The 20,667-nt window shown below is 36.6% G+C and overlaps 3 protein-coding genes across 5 annotated transcripts in view; 1 reads left to right on the top strand and 2 right to left on the bottom strand.

Annotated features, from left to right (window-relative positions):
* Positions 1–470, bottom strand: part of LOC127879647 (DIS3-like exonuclease 1) — a 41,747-nt gene extending 41,277 nt beyond the window's left edge. Inside the window, exon 1 of the mRNA XM_052426627.1 lies at positions 312–470. The gene's annotated coding sequence lies outside the window, so the exon portion shown is untranslated. The remainder of the gene's footprint in view (positions 1–311) is intronic.
* LOC127879628 (uncharacterized) lies at positions 471–11,756 on the top strand. Of its 2 annotated transcripts, none has more exons than XM_052426595.1 (8): positions 471–661; positions 2,441–2,554; positions 3,131–3,289; positions 4,170–4,306; positions 7,033–7,233; positions 7,485–7,645; positions 8,144–8,284; positions 11,360–11,756. In XM_052426595.1, exons 1-8 carry the CDS (start codon positions 494–496, stop codon positions 11,464–11,466), a joined length of 1,188 nt encoding a protein of 395 aa, XP_052282555.1. In that variant the 5' UTR covers positions 471–493; the 3' UTR covers positions 11,467–11,756. The 2 variants fall into 2 exon arrangements, with proteins under 2 accessions (XP_052282555.1, XP_052282556.1); XM_052426596.1 differs by lacking the exon at positions 471–661 and adding an exon at positions 706–819.
* Positions 11,757–17,337: 5,581 nt separating this feature from the next.
* Positions 17,338–20,588, bottom strand: LOC127877827 (uncharacterized). 2 transcript variants are annotated; one of them, XM_052424084.1, is made up of 2 exons: positions 19,040–20,588; positions 17,338–18,975 (listed from the first exon to the last, which is right to left on the bottom strand). In XM_052424084.1, exon 2 carries the CDS (start codon positions 18,945–18,947, stop codon positions 17,997–17,999), a length of 951 nt encoding a protein of 316 aa, XP_052280044.1. In that variant the 5' UTR covers positions 18,948–18,975; positions 19,040–20,588; the 3' UTR covers positions 17,338–17,996. The 2 variants fall into 2 exon arrangements, with proteins under 2 accessions (XP_052280044.1, XP_052280046.1); XM_052424086.1 differs by having other exon boundaries at positions 17,338–18,935; positions 19,064–20,588.
* Between the last annotated feature and the right edge of the window lie 79 nt (positions 20,589–20,667).

Here is a 20,667-nt window from a genome sequence, read left to right as displayed (position 1 = left end):
TTATATATACGATTGTTCGCTATAATATGATTATTTATCATTCAAAATGATGTTTTCACTAATTAATATCATAGTCACATGCTAACCAACTGTGCTGTGAAAAGGTTCCTTTAAAAAAATTGAAGTGAGTGTACAATTATTCACACAAAATAATAATGTATTTTTAAACGTTTTTCATATAAATTGTCAGAAAACTTGTCCTTTTATGCCGGAAAAAAACCTTAACAAGTGGAAATCGCATCAATAAAGTATCTGTCCGAAAAGGTGGATCCGGAAAACATAATACATATACAAATGCATATTGCACATACTGTGGTGACGTATTTTCAATAAAATGCAACCGAATGCATAAACTAGTGTTTAATTTTATTACAAACGATACGTGCTTTGAAAGCGTTGAGGGTAAACGTTTAGTTTTTGTTATTTTCTACTCCTTTCTTAAGTTTTTTTCTAAATATCTTGTATTGTAATAATCGCAAGCCAATGTAAACAAATGTCTGTCATTCAACAAGTGTCAAAGTCCACTTCTACTTTGTTAAAGCCTTTTACTCGCTGCATTGTGTGTCAGTTGCGTCGATGTAATAGTATGGAGGCAATGCAACCGTATGCACCACCACCATGGGCCAACATTTTGAAAAATATACCCAAACATAAGATCAAGGTAGGTGTGTAGTTGCAATAATCAGACTCCCAGCTATTGACCCTCCGGTACGTTTGTTCTAATAAAATTTTAGAGCATTTAAGAAGAACTAGGTAGCTGTGTTTATGGTGCTGATCATTTCCACGACTATCGGCATATATGCAGCAAAAGAGACTTTCGTAAGTTAGCAATGCTGCTGAGGAAGCTTTCATGCAACTGTCTGCATGCAAAATAACACATGCTACCTTGTTTTGATGCAATGCTATCACTGATAATGTCTTTAAAATGTCTCGGTGGATTAGTTGTTCGTACAACAAATTGGCCTCTGATAGGTATTGTAGTTATTTTATTATTCTGGATGCCCAGCATTGGACACATATCATTGAATTTAATGAAGCTCAAATGGTCATTGTCGGCTCGGGAACTACTTAAATGTACCCCAGATACTCTTAAATATACTAAAATGTACCCTGGGAAGGAAAAATACCAACACGCACCCGGCCAATTTAGACTGTACCCGAGTAATCACAGTATTATTCCCTCCAAAAATCTGATGTTGTAAACCGCGCTACGGAATACAAAACAGAATTATATCTTTGAAAAAAAACAACGGCATCAACATTTTTTTGTTGTATGAGTTTCGATAATATAGACATCATTTCACAAAATATTGATACAACTATGACCATAATGAATTTGACATAAATAGCAAACAACAACCAATAAACGTTAGAATTCCCAGGTACGTTTTAGTATATTTACCATACCCGGGGTACATTTAAGTATACTTAAGAGTACCCCGGGTTCCTTTTAATAGTATCGGAGTCCACATTGACCAATCAAGCGTTAATGAACTGGTTTTCTATTGAACTATATTTCAGGGTTGATATTACTTATTTTACCGTCTAGTCTGTATAAGACATCTTGTGAAGGAGATTATGTCTATCTATGATTTATTGATATGCTATTGTTGTAGGTCAACGACTGTTGCCAGCAAGTAGGTTTAACACTACATAAATAGCCTTACCTAAATCCATGTTTGAGATTGGTTAATTTTTTTTTCTTCATAGATCTACAATATGTCTTTAGATTGACAATGTGTTCATCGAGTTTACAAGTAACGCAGGTGAGAGATACCATAGGTTGGGAGTCTCCTTTTTTACTGACATGTACTATGTAGGTGCTCTTCTGATCTGCTGGCAGTTTCCCCTCATTTTTTATATTTGTCATGTTGTATTTCATGGTGTATGTTTTGTCTTGTATTGTGTAGGTAATTGGTCACATGCCTTGAATAAATGACAAATAGGAATGTCTCTTCTGAAAAAGTTTTTATAGTCTCGTTTCTCCTATATAATTTATAAAAGTACCTATGTTTGTTATATTTGTATAAGAAAAGCTTTGTTGTTTTACTTGAATTAAATCTATAATCCTTAATCACCATTTGAAGCAGACTGAGAATAAAATGAAGAAAAAGTGTTGAAGCTAAATGCAACGATTGCAGGAAACAGATAGCTCTCCTACATCAATATTTTTGCTTGTATTTTATTAGATAGAATTTATGTATTTTAAATATTTATATAAAAAGTGTGTAACTTATAATAAAAGAAGATTGGATAACACGATTTTCTTCAGAAATACGAAATCATTCTAACATGATATGTGTATGTCTAGATTGTTATAAAATAAAATTTATAAAAACAAAAAAAGGGCAAAAAAAAGGAATTGTAATGCTTACTGTATGATTGTTTTTTTACATAGTGTTTTAGCATGGGTAATACAATTTGAAGGTCTATTTTGCAGCTTGGCAACCTCAATACTGCTATTCATGACTGGAGAATCAAGGGAATTCCATCAGATGTCAAACTGTCCATTAAACGTGATGACATGACTGGAAGTACTTTGTCTGGAAATAAGGTTTTATTCTTAGGTGTTAATCTCTTATTACATCATATATTATAAGGCATCTCATGGAGATTTTATCTTTTTATATTTCTTAAAAAGATTGTTTTGAAAATACCCTGTTTTGGGCTGATACATTTTTATAAACTTAAATGAATGTAGGTATGCTTTTGGGATTTTTCACAACCTGATAATTTTGATTTATCAAAACAGTTTTGTTTTCAATTATTTTGTGAGAAAAAACAACAAAAGGCATAACAATCATCATCTTTAAATCTACATACTGGTAGTTATGAATGTTTTTTTTTAAGTACAAATGAGCTTGCTCTGGGGTAATGGGGCTGAATGCATTTTTGTAAAGTTTCATTGCAGATAAGCCTGTGAAGTCTGCACAGGCTAATCAGGGATGACACTTGCTGCCTTTACACAAGTTTCTCTCACAAGGCACTTGTTTTTAACGAAAAATTCAATAAAAGCTCAGTGTCGTACTAGCTATAAGCCTGTTTGGACTGCGCTAAATTAATAAATTATGCCACATTTTCCCAGAGGACCTCTCAAATAATTGTTCATGGAATGCGGTTTTTTGGTAAGGTTCGCAAGCTAGAGTTCCTGATGGCGGACTGTGTGTCTCAGCGCTGTACTCATGTGGTCACATGTGGGGGCATCCAGTCTAACCATTGCAGAGCAGTGGCTGTTTGTGCGCGCCAGTTGGGGCTACAACCTCATCTGATACTGAGATCTGGTACACAGGTATGCTTTAAGTACTTGGTGGCTTTCTGCTTTGCACAGCGATTGGTTCAGTCCCACTTCTCACTTAGGTGAGAGGTGAGAAGTTCCCAGAAGCATGTGAATTTAAATGATGGTTACCATACCAGACAGTTGGGATTTCCTCCAGGTACTTTGGCTTCCCAACACAACACAAGACATCACCAAAATTAAAAATCTTTCAGCCACAAGTAAAAATAGCTGGAAATTGCGTCTATAATTCAAATTCATCTCAGCTTTTGTTATTCTAGTATTTGTATTGGGAAGGAGTGCTGGGGCTTACTCGAGGTCCACAAATAATGAAGCCTTAATTAGGCCCAGAAGGACTTTCTAAACTTCAGAATACATCCACACAAATAAAGTACTCGACTGTTTGTACTGCTATGATTTGAGTTACACTCTTATAACTTCCAGTATGTCAAAATACTTTTACACAGGGCTCCCTCTGGCTCAAAGTTTTCGGTAGCCAAACATTTTTATGTCTTAATTCTTAATATTTTGGATATTTTATGGATGATAATATAGACAACGTTGTAGCAGAATGGATTTTTTTGCCGAATTTCCTTATTTGTAGCCATTGGCTAATTTGGCGAATGGCAGAGTAAGCCCTGCTTTACAGTTATGCTTTATTTACATGAATATTTAGGCTCAATAGTAACTGTATGTTCAATTTTATAATATTTTGAATGTCTTTCATTATTCAAGTAAATTGTTATTATCTAGTCTAATAACATGTATAATTGTAAAAAAAACACTTTGGCCGTTTTTTTAAAAGGCTCTTTATAAGCCATTTACTAAAGCCTTAAATTGCTAAATGTACACTGTAAACTAATTATGGTTAACAATGTCTTCCCACATATACAAGGTAGTTGACGACATAGGATGTGAAGGAAATTTGCTTTTAGACCGACTATGCGCATCCAAGATTTATCTTGTGCCACGACAATCACCTTATCTCACGTGCCTTAAACCTCGAATGGATGCACTTTCAGAGCACATCAGGTACTGAAATAATATTGTCTCTAATGATCAGCAATGTTTTTAACCAGGTTTTCCGATGGAAAAAACTGGTTATTAGATTGGCGAATGCGGGCGGGCGGGCGGGCTGGCTGGCTGGCTGGCTGGCTGGCTGGCGGGCTGGCGGGCGGGCCGAACAAGCTTGTCCGGGCCATAACTATGTCGTTCATTGTCAGATTTTAAAATCATTTGGCACATTTGTTCACCATCATTGGGCGGTGTGTCGCGCGAAATAATTACATCGATATCTCCAAGGTCAAGGTCACACTTTGAGTTCAAAGGTCAAAAATAGCCATAAATGAGCTTGTCCTGGCCATAACTATGTCATTCATTGGGAGATTTTAAAATCATTTGGCACATTTGTTCACCATCATGGGACGGTGTGTCGCACGAAAGAATCACGTCAATATCTCCAATGTCAAGGTCGCCGCGACTAAAAATAGATTTTTTTTTAAAACAAACTTACAAAGGGGGTAAATTTTGTTTGTTCATTTCAAAAGTTCAGTTTGAGTTTTCTCCCTTTATCAGATTTTTTTTTCACAATGAAAACCTGGTTTTGTGACAATTTTGTCCCTTGTCTCTTCATGCATTAATTCATTGTTTTACTAAAGAAAGAAAAAATTTAGATAGCAGAGTGATCATGATCATTTTGCTATATACAATTAAGAAGCTGCAGCTGTATCGAAAGTCAGTTTTTGTCAATGTTTTGGAAGTTACCAGTAAAAAGCAGTATATCAAGAGCAATACATTTAGCAGTTATTAAATAATTTTGTGTGTGCACTTGAATTAATCAAGTAAATACTAAAAGCACTTTCTCGTCAATCTTTTAAGCATACCACTACTCTAATATTTTCCAAATATAACGCTACCTGATATATTTTTTATATCATGTCTACAGGAAGTTGTAATAATAGTCCATGTTTGGAAGTAGGTCATATTACTTGGAATCAATCATATCATTAAAAACAAGAAAACGTCGGAGACAGGTGATGCTTCCCAAAGGTTTTTTTGTCACAATATTGCACTATATATTCAGATAAAAGGAAACGTTTTGAGGGCACAGTAGTTGGGGGGGACAAAAATAAAATTATAGAAAATTTCAAAGGGCCATAACCCTGTGAAAAATCATCCGACCAGAACCCGCTGATAATATGCACATCTCTTGGTCGTGAAGCTTCCCATAAAGTTTCATTTAATTCTGGTCATTAGTTGCTGAGAAATAGCCTGGACAAGAATTGCACTTCATGTACAGTTAATGGGAAATTTCAAAGAGCCATAACTCTGTGAAAAATCATTTTACCAGAACCAGCTGATAATATGCACATCACCTCTTGGTAGTGAAGCTTCCCATAAAGTTTCATTGAATTCCAGTCATTAATTGCTGAGAAATAGCCCGGACAAAAATTGTGCACCGACGGACGGACACACAGATGGACAGACTAAGTGGCGACTATATGCACCCCCCAAAATTCTTTGTGGGAGCATAAAAATATAAAATCAGATTCAACAAAACAAACAAGTTGATACCAAGATGAAATATATTTGAGAAACAAAAAGCAACCAAAAGCTTATTTTACAAATATTAAATGCAAGTGCACATGATGTCATTAATTACACATGAACTGTCACACATTATATTTATTCATGCTAAATAGATCTATGTGTCATAGACAAAAACATTTTATTTATTCTTTTAAAATAATGGCATGAATAAAAAAACAGCAGGACAACCTGTAATACAGTTATGTTAAATGCTTGTAGTTATATCAAGGCTTGCAGATTGTATCATTTATATCAAGACCAAGTAAGGTATTCTAAGCAAGTTCTGATCAACATTTTTATTTATATCAAGACCAGAATACAGTGTCCTCTGGTCAATGTTTGCATTTGTATGAAGACAAATAGACATATCAGTTTGTTGTTGATGTTTGTTAAAATACCAAGACCAGTTAAGGTTTACTTAGCGATTTCTGATCAATTTAGTTTTTATAACAAGCCCTGATGTAGCATTTTATGGTCAATTTTTATAATAATATTAAGCCTAATACACATACATGTATCAACTTTTGATCAATATTTGTTATTATATTATACCACAAATTTCTGGTCAATGCTGGAATAGTTATATTATATAGACTAAAGCGCTTTATCTGACCATTTAACCATGCATATTTAATTCAATAAATGTTATTCGTGTAAATTTTGAACAATAGTTACTGGTACAGATGCACACTTAGGTAAAGATAGTACATACATTTTACCTGTGAAATTACCTAAAGCATTCTCTAGGCATAAAGATATTTGTATCTTTTTGACTATTGTACTGCAGCTGCTTTACTTTTTCCTTAACCCATTGCATGCTGGGAAATTTGTCGTCTGCTAAAATGTCGTCTGCTGAATTTCTAAAATTAGCATTTTCTTCAATTTTTTTCAAAGAATATTATCAGAATAGCAAACAGTTTGGATCCTGATGAGACGCCATGTTCTGTGGTGTCTCATCTGGATCCAAACTGTTTGCAAAGGCCTTAAAAATTCGGTTCCTGCACTGTTAGGGTTAAACATAATTCTCTGAAATTTCTTGCCTGTATAAGTTTAGGCATTTTTATTTTATTTCCATCGTCATCCTCTTTGATAGTAATAAGCTTTAAATATTCGCATCTAAATCTCATTTATTTTACATCGAATTTGTATCAAATAATTTGTTAATCCAGGTCCACAACAGGAGAGTCTTGTTACGCGATACCAGTCGGAGGATCAAATGTTATTGGTCTATGGGGCTACATATCACTGTTTGCAGAGCTGGAGTCACAGGGTGTACTGGAAGACTATGATGACATAGTGTTTGCAACAGGCAGTGGGGGAACAGCCAGTGGGCTGGCCATAGGCAACTACCTGACAGGATCAAAACTCAGGTGAAATTTACATTAACTCGAAATACCACACAAGGTCATGTGTATGGAATATTACAAATCAATATTTAAAGCTTTCTTGAGGCGTTTCTGGTATTTTTGTGCTATTAGATAAGTTTGGATATAAATTGTACTTGTATTCAAAATAGTCAGTTTGTTCGGGTATTTATAATCTGACATTAGAAATATAAATATAGGCACTTGTATGGTGGATGCTTAATTTGTTTCTAGCGTCCAGAACTGAATGTTTCCAGGATCCATGGTGTCTCGGTCTGTGACGACAAACATTATTTCCACCAGCATTGCAATGAGATGATACAAGCTGTAGGTCTGGATGCGAGGTCAGAGGATATCCTTGACATCATTGATGGGCACAAAGGTCAAGGTTATGGGCTGTCGGCACAGGAAGAATTAGGTCAGTAACAGCCTCCAAATGAGATTTGTTTGTTATTCCTTTAAAGTACTGGCAGTTTTTTACCGTCTTACTTCTAATTGTCATTTATTTGATAGATACTCATTTTGATATATTGCTAAGGGAACATAGTAGTTTTGTAAAGCATTGAATAAATAAATGTAGAAAAGTTCATGTTACATTTTCTAGAACAAAACATTTTCTAGAACAAAATGTACCATGTATGAATAAACAAGCTAAACTTTTACAAACATTGTAAGACATAGTTAGCATTGAATTTCGACTGCAAAATACTTGACAGTGAGTTGGAATTCAAACATTTTTGCATGTCACGTTATCAATAAATAAACAACTATTAGAGTTTCTGTAGTTATTGTTAATCAACAGTATTTCCTTTTGATTTTCATTTAGATGAATAACTGCTGTTTATTTCTGGATCTACAATAATAAATTATTGAAGCTTACATTGATAACTGAAATGAAACATGTTATATGCTACAGATTTCATTCTTGAAGTGGCCAGCAGTACTGGTATTATGTTAGACCCAGTTTATACAGGCAAGGCTGTGTATGGACTAGTTAAAGAACTGAACACTAACCCGGACATGTTCAAAGGAAAAAGAATACTATTTCTTCACACAGGTTTGTACAAAATGTATGCCCTTTATTTAAGAAGCATATCGATGGCATTGTACCAAAGTAATAATGTTTATTTAAAGAATTCACATTTCCCTTTTCATGCATATATTTATCAATCCACATTAAAATATTAATTGATTATCAATAAGAAAAAATGTATACACTGCCAATAAATATTTTATAAAGATTCGAACCAAAAATGTTGTTTTTTCATCATCTCTTTAAAATACTGCAGCAAACTATAATGCATTTGAGCTTGTCAAGTTCTATAATAATGATTTTATTATTGCTTCTGACCAGGGACCTGTTTGTATAGGCCCATGTTCTTACGCAACATGACCAGGGACCTGTTTGTATAGGCCCATGTTCCTACGCAACATGACCAGGGACCTGTTTGTATAGGCCCATGTTCCTACGCAACATGACCAGGGACCTGTTTGTATAGGCCCATGTTCTTACGCAACATGACCAGGGACCTGTTTGTATAGGCCCATGTTCTTACGCAACATGACCAGGGACCTGTTTGTATAGGCCCATGTTCCTACGCAACATGACCAGGGACCTGTTTGTATAGGCCCATGTTCTTACGCAACATGACCAGGGACCTGTTTGTATAGGCCCATGTTCCTACGCAACATGACCAGGGACCTGTTTGTATAGGCCCATGTTCTTACGCAACATGACCAGGGACCTGTTTGTATAGGCCCATGTTCTTACGCAACATGACCAGGGACCTGTTTGTATAGGCCCATGTTCTTACGCAACATGACCAGGGACCTGTTTGTATAGGCCCATGTTCTTACGCAACATGACCAGGGACCTGTTTGTATAGGCCCATGTTCCTACGCAACATGACCAGGGACCTGTTTGTATAGGCCCATGTTCTTACGCAACATGACCAGGGACCTGTTTTTATAGGCCCATGTTCTTACGCAACATGACCAGGGACCTGTTTGTATAGGCCCATGTTCCTACGCAACATGACCAGGGACCTGTTTGTATAGGCCCATGTTCTTACGCAACATGACCAGGGACCTGTTTGTATAGGCCCATGTTCTTACGCAACATGACCAGGGACCTGTTTGTATAGGCCCATGTTCCTACGCAACATGACCAGGGACCTGTTTGTATAGGCCCATGTTCTTACGCAACATGACCAGGGACCTGTTTGTATAGGCCCATGTTCTTACGCAACATGACCAGGGACCTGTTTGTATAGGCCCATGTTCTTACGCAACATGACCAGGGACCTGTTTGTATAGGCCCATGTTCTTACGCAACATGACCAGGGACCTGTTTGTATAGGCCCATGTTCTTACGCAACATGACCAGGGACCTGTTTGTATAGGCCCATGTTCTTACGCAACATGACCAGGGACCTGTTTGTATAGGCCCATGTTCTTACGCAACATGACCAGGGACCTGTTTGTATAGGCCCATGTTCTTACGCAACATGACCAGGGACCTGTTTGTATAGGCCCATGTTCTTACGCAACATGACCAGGGACCTGTTTGTATAGGCCCATGTTCTTACGCAACATGACCAGGGACCTGTTTGTATAGGCCCATGTTCTTACGCAACATGACCAGGGACCTGTTTGTATAGGCCCATGTTCTTACGCAACATGACCAGGGACCTGTTTGTATAGGCCCATGTTCTTACGCAACATGACCAGGGACCTGTTTGTATAGGCCCATGTTCTTACGCAACATGACCAGGGACCTGTTTGTATAGGCCCATGTTCTTACGCAACATGACCAGGGACCTGTTTGTATAGGCCCATGTTCTTACGCAACATGACCAGGGACCTGTTTGTATAGGCCCATGTTCTTACGCAACATGACCAGGGACCTGTTTGTATAGGCCCATGTTCTTACGCAACATGACCAGGGACCTGTTTGTATAGGCCCATGTTCTTACGCAACATGACCAGGGACCTGTTTGTATAGGCCCATGTTCTTACGCAACATGACCAGGGACCTGTTTGTATAGGCCCATGTTCCTACGCAACATGACCAGGGACCTGTTTGTATAGGCCCATGTTCGTACGCAACATGACCAGGGACCTGTTTGTATAGGCCCATGTTCTTACGCAACATGACCAGGGACCTGTTTGTATAGGCCCATGTTCTTACGCAACATGACCAGGGACCTGTTTGTATAGGCCCATGTTCTTACGCAACATGACCAGGGACCTGTTTGTATAGGCCCATGTTCTTACGCAACATGACCAGGGACCTGTTTGTATAGGCCCATGTTCTTACGCAACATGACCAGGGACCTGTTTGTATAGGCCCATGTTCTTACGCAACATGACCAGGGACCTGTTTGTATAGGCCCATGTTCTTATGCAACATGACCAGGGACCTGTTTGTATAGGCCCATGTTCTTACGCAACATGACCAGGGACCTGTTTGTATAGGCCCATGTTCTTACGCAACATGACCAGGGACCTGTTTGTATAGGCCCATGTTCTTACGCAACATGACCAGGGACCTGTTTGTATAGGCCCATGTTCTTACGCAACATGACCAGGGACCTGTTTGTATAGGCCCATGTTCCTACGCAACATGCAAAGTCCTATAGTAATGGCATGAAATTTTGAAAAGCGTTTGTTTATTGAGTGTGTCTTATACCACATCAAGATCTCAAGAAATTATTTTAAAATGCATATAATCATAAAATATAATCTTGAATTTTGAATTTATAGTACTCTTAACTGCACATGAAAACTCACCCCATTTGCACAAGTCCACTTAATAGAAGCACTGTACTGCATGTCAGGTTTCACTAAATTAGAGACATTATTTCCCGATATATTATAAAGAATGTGTTAGATGCAGAAAGACAGAATGAATCCAGGTAGAATTGGACATATCAGACAAAGCAACGTTTTCATGTTCCCTTCTTTTTGAGTAACTTGCTACAGAGTAAGTTAAAACAGAATGCGACTTATTCATGTACAATGACCATTTTGCTAAAAAAATAATACAATACACAAAATGTTTTTAAACAAAGAAAGATATAAATGTATGTATTACCAATATGTTAATGCATATTATACACTTGTTTTACAGGTGGAGTGTTTGGATTGTTTGACAGACGAATGGACGAAATGCTGAAAATAAAGGGAGCTAATTCCAACCAGATTTATGCTTGGACTGAATTAAGTGACTTCCCTTGACATGAAATGAACAACACATTTGAAAATCTGATGTCATCTAATTGTTGTACTGCAATGCAGTCTATTCTGTGTAAATATTATCATCTAAAACATAAAGACCAAAAGGTTTAATAATTGATGTGTTCAAATTATACCCCAGGAGCAATGCCCAAGTGTCTATTTATTATTGTAATAGGTTGCTTCATATTTCTGCATGCGCGTAGGAGGTTATATTATAACTTATATATCATGTCTTTGAAATCGTTTTGTTTTATGATATATGGAATTGAAATAAAATAATGAACCATTAATTACTGTCTTATTAAGTGAGGTATATTATTAATGTGTGTGGCCTAAACTTAAGTATAAACACCTAACTATACTACTTATTCGTGTAAAGTACAAACTATTAGATTATAGAAAGATAGATTAGATAACTTTCTCAGCTGAATTGAAAATCTGTTGTGTGTTTGAATAATAATATATGTCCTCTTGTAATGCCTAATGAAAACAATTTCAACACAAATTAGACATTTGATAAACATGTTCATGTGTTTGCAACAACATAAAGGCAAAATAAGTTTAATATACTTCCTAAGTGACAGGAACATTCTAGAAAAGCACCCTAACAGGTATGACTTGTTTGTACCTATTCTTTCAATCTGTTAAGTCATCATTTTGATAGGGAATCACTAAACTTTGTACTAATACATAAATAATTAAATAAATCTCATGGAATAAAAGACACCAAGATTCTGTCAAAATGTAAATATTTTCGAAATAATAGGCATTTACACAACATTTTTGCTAATTTTTTTCCAAAACATTATTTTTCCCCCAATACATTTTAAAATGCACATGTTTTGAACCCAAAAAACAACATATATTAATTTTTTTATATAATTTTCTAAATAATGATAAATAACTTAATTTTTTTTTTCCAGAATTATGTCCTTATATTAAAAAATATTGGGATGGTCAATTTTATAAAAATAGATGAAATTAAAAGAAAGAAGGATAAATTATAAGAAAGAAGGATAAATTCATAAAATAGTGCTGATGGATTTAACAAAATCATTTAATGATGTATCAGTATTTAGCTGGAATATTCACCACTTAGTCCAAGCTATAATCCTCACCTAAATGTTTGCCTCTGCATAACACTCGTGTTAATGTTACTGTCTCAACATCTTTATATCACTATTTATACTGCAAATATTTTGTTGATACTTCACACATGTGTTTGGGTTCATTTTGTCACTGACAAAGTTCCATAATTCTTGCCTGCAATTAATCAGAATAATGCCCATTTTTTACTTACTCATTTTGTTATGGTTACCTTGACAGATACATATACATCACTGTATCTACAACAGATATTTATTTAAAACTCAACACATCTGTTCAAGGTCAGTGTGTTAGATCACTGACCAAGTTCCATAACTGTGACCTGTAATGATGGAGATTTATTCATCTTAGAAAATTCTGGTTAACTTGTATTAATCTCTATATAAGCTACAGATTTTAATATAAACTGTTACAAATGTGTTCAGGTTCTTAATGAACATTCACTCACCAAGACCTATAACTGTGACCAGCTTTTTAGCAGAATTGTGCCCGTTTTGTACTTATACGCACAGTTAAGGTTTGTGTATAAGTTAAAATACACATATTGAACTTGGGGTGTATTAAGTTCATATTACAAAAACTGCCACAGATATTCAATTGAAACTTTGCACATATCTTTGGGATCATCATGCAAGGCCGCTGACCAAGGCCCAAACCTTTGACCTGCAATTGTTTCCCCTTATTGAGCTAGGAATCTTAAGATTAACGTTTGAGTGCAACAACTTCATATCTCTATGCCTACAAATATATAGATAATGGAATTAAAATTTACATGTACATGACCAAGAACTTTGCCAGTTTTTTATCAGGTTTACTGACTCTCTTATGCAATTAGAAAAGTCAAGTTAATGTTTGCATGCAAGTTAAAGTTCAAGTCAATATTTGCATGCAACAATCACTGAAGCTCTTAAATTATTATCCATATTCAACCGAAACTTCATGCCTCTTCATGATCATCATGTAAGGTCACCGACAAGACCCATACAAATGACAACTTAGCAACAGCTGCTATAAATAGCTGCCATACAGAACTGGAGTTGGGTTGCATTAAGTAGCAGTTTTGTGCGTAGGTAGGCTGATCTACAGAGGCATTGCATTTTGGGCCAGTGGGGTCAAGGTCACTCTTGCTAAAAATAAACAAGAGCCCCGAATAACGGGTGCCACGCTCGGCTGCGAAAGCTTGTCAGATTTTTTTTTTTTAGAGGTCACAGTGACCTTGACCTTTGACCTAGACCAAAAAATGGGCGTGATGTGTAGAACTCATCAAGATGCAGCTACATGTGAAGTTTCAAAGTTGTAGGTAGAAGCACTTTGATTTTAGAGCGAATGTTAAAAACCTTAACAAAATGTTAAGGTTTTAGCACAACACGACGAAGGACACGGACACAACGAGCTGGCTATAACAATCAGCTTTAGTTTAACATGAATACTATTAATATTATGAGATCACTTAGCCTTGAAAACTTTTAGTCAAATTCCCCAAGCAGTTATAAAGGAGTTGAGTACACACACATTTGGAGCTAATATTCTCTCATCAATTTCTCTGTAGTTTATAAGTGCTATGCTTAATATTCTACACATTGTAGGAGCAAAACAATTTATAATTGCATCAACAAGTCATCTAAGACATTGTTAATGCAATTCATTTTGCAACAATAGACCATTCATACCAATGTGCAATATGTCTCGGGCTGAAATAGGTCTCTATAAATTTTGAACATGTCACTGTCATCATAGATCTCATATTGTTCTGTACTGTTTCATTACATTAATACCTAAGTTACCATGTATGTTTCCATTTGCCAGTCATAATATGTCCTATCATCAATCTCTCAGATAATAATTGTTTTAACCTGTTACAAAATATGAAGCCACAATATATCACCATAAAAAGACATATCGTCGCTGTTCTTCGAAAACCACGTAAGTTTATTTTTACAACTTTTCAATAGGCAAAAAAACATTTTTAAAATATAATAATTTAGATAGTCTAAAAAAGGAACCAAATATTAAAGAGAAAACTGCGTAAGTCCATTTTTAGAATTAAAATGACAACTACAGGTTTTTATATTTTCATAAATAAAAAGTATGCCCATTTTGACTAAGACTATCTAAATTTATATATTTTAAAACTTCAACAAATATTTTTAAAATGTTTTTTGAAAAGTTGGAAAAATTGACTTACGCAGTTTTTGCAGAAACAATTAGTGCACCAATGAGTGTTCAGGATTTTCTCACGTGCTCATAACTATGCCTTCCAATTGGATATGAACTCCAGTATTTTCGCAGAAAATGACCCGTGAACCCGCCGTTCTTATAAAAACAAATAACAATTTGCGCCAAATTTGACTTACGCGGTTTTCGAGGAACAGCGACGATATAACACACATTTTATGGATCATTAAAGCAAAATTGCCATAAGGCCAGAATCATAATATTGTTTGATACCCCTTCTTTGACCACCCCAATATTATTGCAGCAGCCAAAAATATTATTTACATAAAATATAAAGAAAAAAAAGTAATATTTAGTGCAAATTGTACGGATGCTTATTATGTAGTGAAAACCGTAAACTGTAATAAAACATGCACAAAATATTTAACAAATAAATTGTAATCATTAGAAACTAATTATTGTATGTTATTTGAAAAATACAATAAAAGTACATTATTTCCCTACCTAACTTCTTGTCTTGATTTAGAATGGTTTGCAAGCGGGCAACAAAAAGTATTTAATTCTCACTTAACCTGACCACTATATCAATTTCTACTAATTTATGAGAGTTTCTCTGTATAAGACATCCCTCAGGAAGGCTTTTGAAATTTCCTTATCTATAATTTATACTAAATTACACAACTTGCATGGGAACGATAATTGATCACTTAGTGATTTACATTTTGAGGTTATTATTAAACGCACACTGTTATATAAATAACTTTAGAGAAATACCTATGACATTTGTATTGACTTTAAATGAGTTGTTTTGCTTCATGTTTTGATAAATTTGACAGGTTTATATATTTGAATATTATTTACTGGCTCATTGGCTTATGTAAGTATGCCATATTTGGGGCATTCTAAGGGCATTTCAAAAATTATTAAACCGATTATAGGACGAATTTTGAATAAATCAAGTTAGGTTCAATGTGCATTTGCTGGCATACTTTGGGTGTATTTCAACTATATGGCATTCTGAGCATATCATTATAGCATAAGACCTCTTGATTTACACCAAAAGTAATAACTGAACAATCGTTATGTTTTTTGGCATCTATTTGTAATTAATTGAAGTATAAACTAAAGATCTTTTTTTAAAGCATCCATGAACTGCTAGTCATCACACTATTTGATTGTTCCGAAAACTTATTGTTCCGAAAACTTGGTTGTTATCATTTATTTAATGCTACAGTTATTGCACATAGTTTTAGAATAAAATAAGGTGTATTTTTATTTTACTCATAAGTCATGAACTTGTCAAAATAGTAATAATCTCAGTAAAAAAAAAAAGAAGAATAGAAACATGTCGCAAAAGTGAGTTTACATTGCATATCTGGGCAACGTGTTATATAAATTACATATCTCATAAAGGGTGATACAAACAAGGGCTGTTTGTAAAACATGCATGCCCCCCCATATGGGCTGTCCATTGTAGTGGCAGCCATTGTGTGAATACGATTTTTGTCACTGTGACCTTGACCTTTGACCTAGTGACCTGAAAATCAATAGGGGTCATCTGCGAGTCACGATCAATGTACCTATGAAGTGTCATGATCCTAGGCAAAAGCGTTCTTGAATTATCATCCGAAAATCATTTTACTATTTCAGGTCACCGTGTCCTTGACCTTTGACCTTGTGACCTCAAAATCAATAGGGGTCATCTGCGAGTCATGATCAATCTACCTATGAAGTTTCATGATCCTAGGCGTATGCGTTCTTGAGTTATCATCCGAAAACCATTTTACTATTTCGGGTCACCGTGACCTTGACCTTTGACCTAGTGACCTCAAAATCAATAGGGGTCATCTGCGAGTCATGATCAATCTACCCATGAAGTTTCATGATCCTAGGCGTATGCGTTCTTGAGTTATCATCCGGAAACCATTTTACTATTTCGGGTCACCGTGACCTTGACCTTTGACCTAGTGACCTCAAAATCAATAGGGGTCATCTGCAAGTCATGATCAATGTACCTATGAAGTTTCATGATCCTAGCCCCAAGCGTTCTTGAGTTATCATCCGGAAACCACCTGGTGGACAGACCGACGACCGACATGTGCAAAGCAATATACCCCCTCTTCTTCAAAGGGGGCATAAATATTGTCTTCCCAATTAAGAAAGGTATTAAAAACCATACCGCAAGCCAAGGTTGCCATCACCATTTCGAGGGCTGACAATATGTTGAATGATCCTCTACAGGATATTGATCTTATTTTATTATAAGGCATAAAGGATCAGTGTTGTACTTTTTTTACCCATGCATTTCAGATGTTTAAAAGCTGTGGACATCAAGTGTCATAAATCAACCAGCAGCTTTGACAGATTAGTTTAATTATGTTTTTCTCTTTTCTATTGTATAAATCATTTCTTAGTCCACCATTATTCATGCATACTTTATCTAGTTATTATCAGCTTTAAATACTTAAGAAATAGTAAACTCCACTGAGGTCCCTATGGCATTATAGTGACCAGCCAGGCAGCCAAAAACTGTATATGGACCGAAGCCGTAGGCTGAGGTCCATATACAATTTGTGGCTGCCAGGCTGGTCACTATAATGCCATTGGGACCGAAGTGGAGTTTACTATTTCTTATATTACACCGAAGAGTTTCCCCTTTACCATTGTACAGTGTTGTACGATTGTTTATGGTTTAAAAGAGATAAACTGAAGAATTTCGCAGGAATAATGACGTCATTTCGTTAAAAAAATGACGTCATTTTACAGTAAAACAGTGCAAATTTAGTGGTGTGTTACCCCGAACGGTCCATATTCAAAAAATAGTGACCGGTCCATATACTATTAGTTTCATCTATCGCATTTTACAGACTGAAGCCGGTCATATAGATATAGAAGGACCAATATCTCTGAGGTGTAATATTTATTAATAACTGTCATGAAAATGGAGCAGGTACAGCTATATTTAGATGTGTCATGTTTACAAGATGCCATGAGCGTGACAGAAAGTTTCTATATTGCATTCTGTAAATCAGTGATCAACAAGGTGCAATAAATACATAAAGTTTTGTGTCCCATATGATGGATTAAGGTATTGATCATACAAAGTGTTCATTGGATATGTATAAGAATCTTACAATAAGGTATGGCGAGATGTTAAAACAAGGTCATAAGAAGCTGCAATTTCATTTTCAGCATAAATTTTTAAAAGTAGTTTGGAAAGTAATATCAATAGTTAGATACATGTCTGATCAATAGATGGTAATTTTAAAAGATAAATAGCTCTTATGAGTCATGTCATTTTTCAAAATTAAAACCATCACTTTTCTAGTTTGCATGAAATGAAAAAGAAACTGCCTATATCCATATCCTGTATCCACTGTCTGTATCAACCACTCTATATCCACTGTCTGTATCAACCACTCTGTATCCACTGTCTGTATCAACCACTCTATATCCACTGTCTGTATCAACCACACTGTATCCACTGTCTGTATCAACCACTCTGTATCCACTGTCTGTATCAACCACTCTGTATCCACTGTCTGTATCAACCACTCTATATCCACTGTCTGTATCAACCACTCTATATCCACTGTCTGTATCAACCACTCTATATCCACTGTCTGTATCAACCACTCTATATCCACTGTCTGTATCAACCACTCTATATCCACTGTCTGTATCAACCACACTAGATCCACTGTCTGTATCAACCACTCTGTATCCACTGTCTGTATCAACCACTCTGTATCCACTGTCTGTATCAACCACTCTATATCCACTGTCTGTATCAACCACTCTATATCCACTGTATGTATCAACCACTCTATATCCACTGTCTGTATCAACCACTCTATATCCACTGTCTGTTTCAACCACTCTGTATCCACTGTCTGTATCAACCACTCTGTATCCACTGTCTGTATCAACCACTCTGTATCCACTGTCTGTATCAACCACTCTATATCCACTGTCTGTATCCACCACTCTGTATCCACTGTCTGTATCAACAACTCTATATCCACTGTCTGTATCAACCACTCTGTATCCACTGTCTGTATCAACCACTCTATATCCACTGTCTGTATCAACCACTCTATATCCACTGTCTGTATCAACCACTCTGTATCCACTGTCTGTATCAACCACTCTATATCCACTGCCTGTACCCACTGACTATCAACTACCTGTATCCACATCCCTTCCTCTACTGCATCTATCCACTGCCTTTACCCACTGACTATCAACTACCTGTATCCACATTCCTTCCTCTACTGCATCTATCCACTACCTGTACCCACTGACTATCAACTACCTGTATCCACATCCCTTCCTCTACTGCATCTATCCACTGCCTGTACCCACTGACTATCAACTACCTGTATCCACATCCCTTCCTCTACTGCATCTATCCACTGCCTGTATCCAATCACAATATCCGCTAACACTGCACACTAAATGCACCCCGCACCTGTATCCACTCCCAGATTCCTCTGCCTCTGTCTACTTCTATCCACCCACTGCTTCTATCTACTTCTATCCACCCACTGCCTCCATCTACTTCTACCCACCCACTGGCTTAATCCACTGCCTATATCTACTTCTATCCAACCGCTGCTTCTATTGACTTCTATCCTACTGCTGCCTCAATCAACTGCCTCTATCCACTGACCACTGCCTCAATCTACTGCCTCTATCTACTTCTATCCACCCCCTGCTTCAATCTACTTCTATCCATCCACCGCTTCAATCCGCTGACTACTGACTCAATTCACTTCCTCTATCTACTTCTATCCACCCACTGCTTCTATCTACTTCTATCCACCCACTGCCTCTGTCTACTTCTATCCACCCACTTCTTCAATCTACTTCTATCCACCCACTGCTTGTATCTACTTCTATCCACCCACTGGTTCAATCTACTTCTATCCACCCACTGCTTGTATCTACTTCTATCCACCCACTGGTTCAATCTACTTCTATCCACCCACTGCTTGTATCTACTTCTATCCAACCACTGCTTCTATCTACTTCTATCCACCCACTGCCTCAATCCACTGCCTCTTTCTATTTCTGTCCATCTAGTGCTTCTATCTACTTCTATCCACCCACTGCCTCAATCCACTGCCTCTTTCTATTTCTGACCAACCCGTGCTTCTATCTACTTCTATCCACCCACAGCCTCAATCCACTGCCTCTATCTACTTCTATCCACCCACTGCCTCTATCTACTTCTATCCACCCACTGCCTTAATCCACTGCATCTTTCTACTTCTATCCACCCACTGCCTCTATCTACTTCTATCCACCCACTGCTTCTATCCACCCACTGCCTCTATCTACTTCTATCCACCCACTGCCTCTATCTACTTCTATCCACCCTTTGCTTTTATCTACTTCTATCCACCCACTGATTCAATCCACTGCCTCTTTCTATTTCTATCCACCCTTTGCTTCTATCGACTTCTATCCACCCACTGCCTCAATCCACTGCCTCTTTCTATTTCTATCCACACTTTGCTTCTATCTACTTCTATCCACCCACTGCCTCAATCCACTGCCTCTTTCTATTTCTGTCCACCCTGTGCTTCTATCTACTTCTATCCACCCTCTGCCTCAATCCACTGCCTCTATCTGCTGACAACTGCCTTTATCCACTGCTTTCTATCCACTGCCTCTAATCTTTGCACTGAATCTATATTGAGTCCACAGGTGGCCCTTTTCCTTTAAACTTCGCTCTTATGCACCTTTCAAGTTGTGCTAAAATGTGCATGAGACACTTCAACTAAACACTTCAAATAATCCTTATGCTGTATATCTGATAGACATAACTATGCTCATTAACACTATGTGTATTATATAAGTCAATATTAAAATGCTTATCCAGCCTTTTATAAAGAAACCAATGTTTTCATCTCC

This window comes from Dreissena polymorpha, chromosome 4, assembly GCF_020536995.1.
Source record: "Dreissena polymorpha isolate Duluth1 chromosome 4, UMN_Dpol_1.0, whole genome shotgun sequence".
NCBI classification, from domain to species: Eukaryota; Metazoa; Mollusca; class Bivalvia; order Myida; family Dreissenidae; genus Dreissena; species Dreissena polymorpha.
This window is presented reverse-complemented; position numbering and strand designations above follow the sequence as displayed.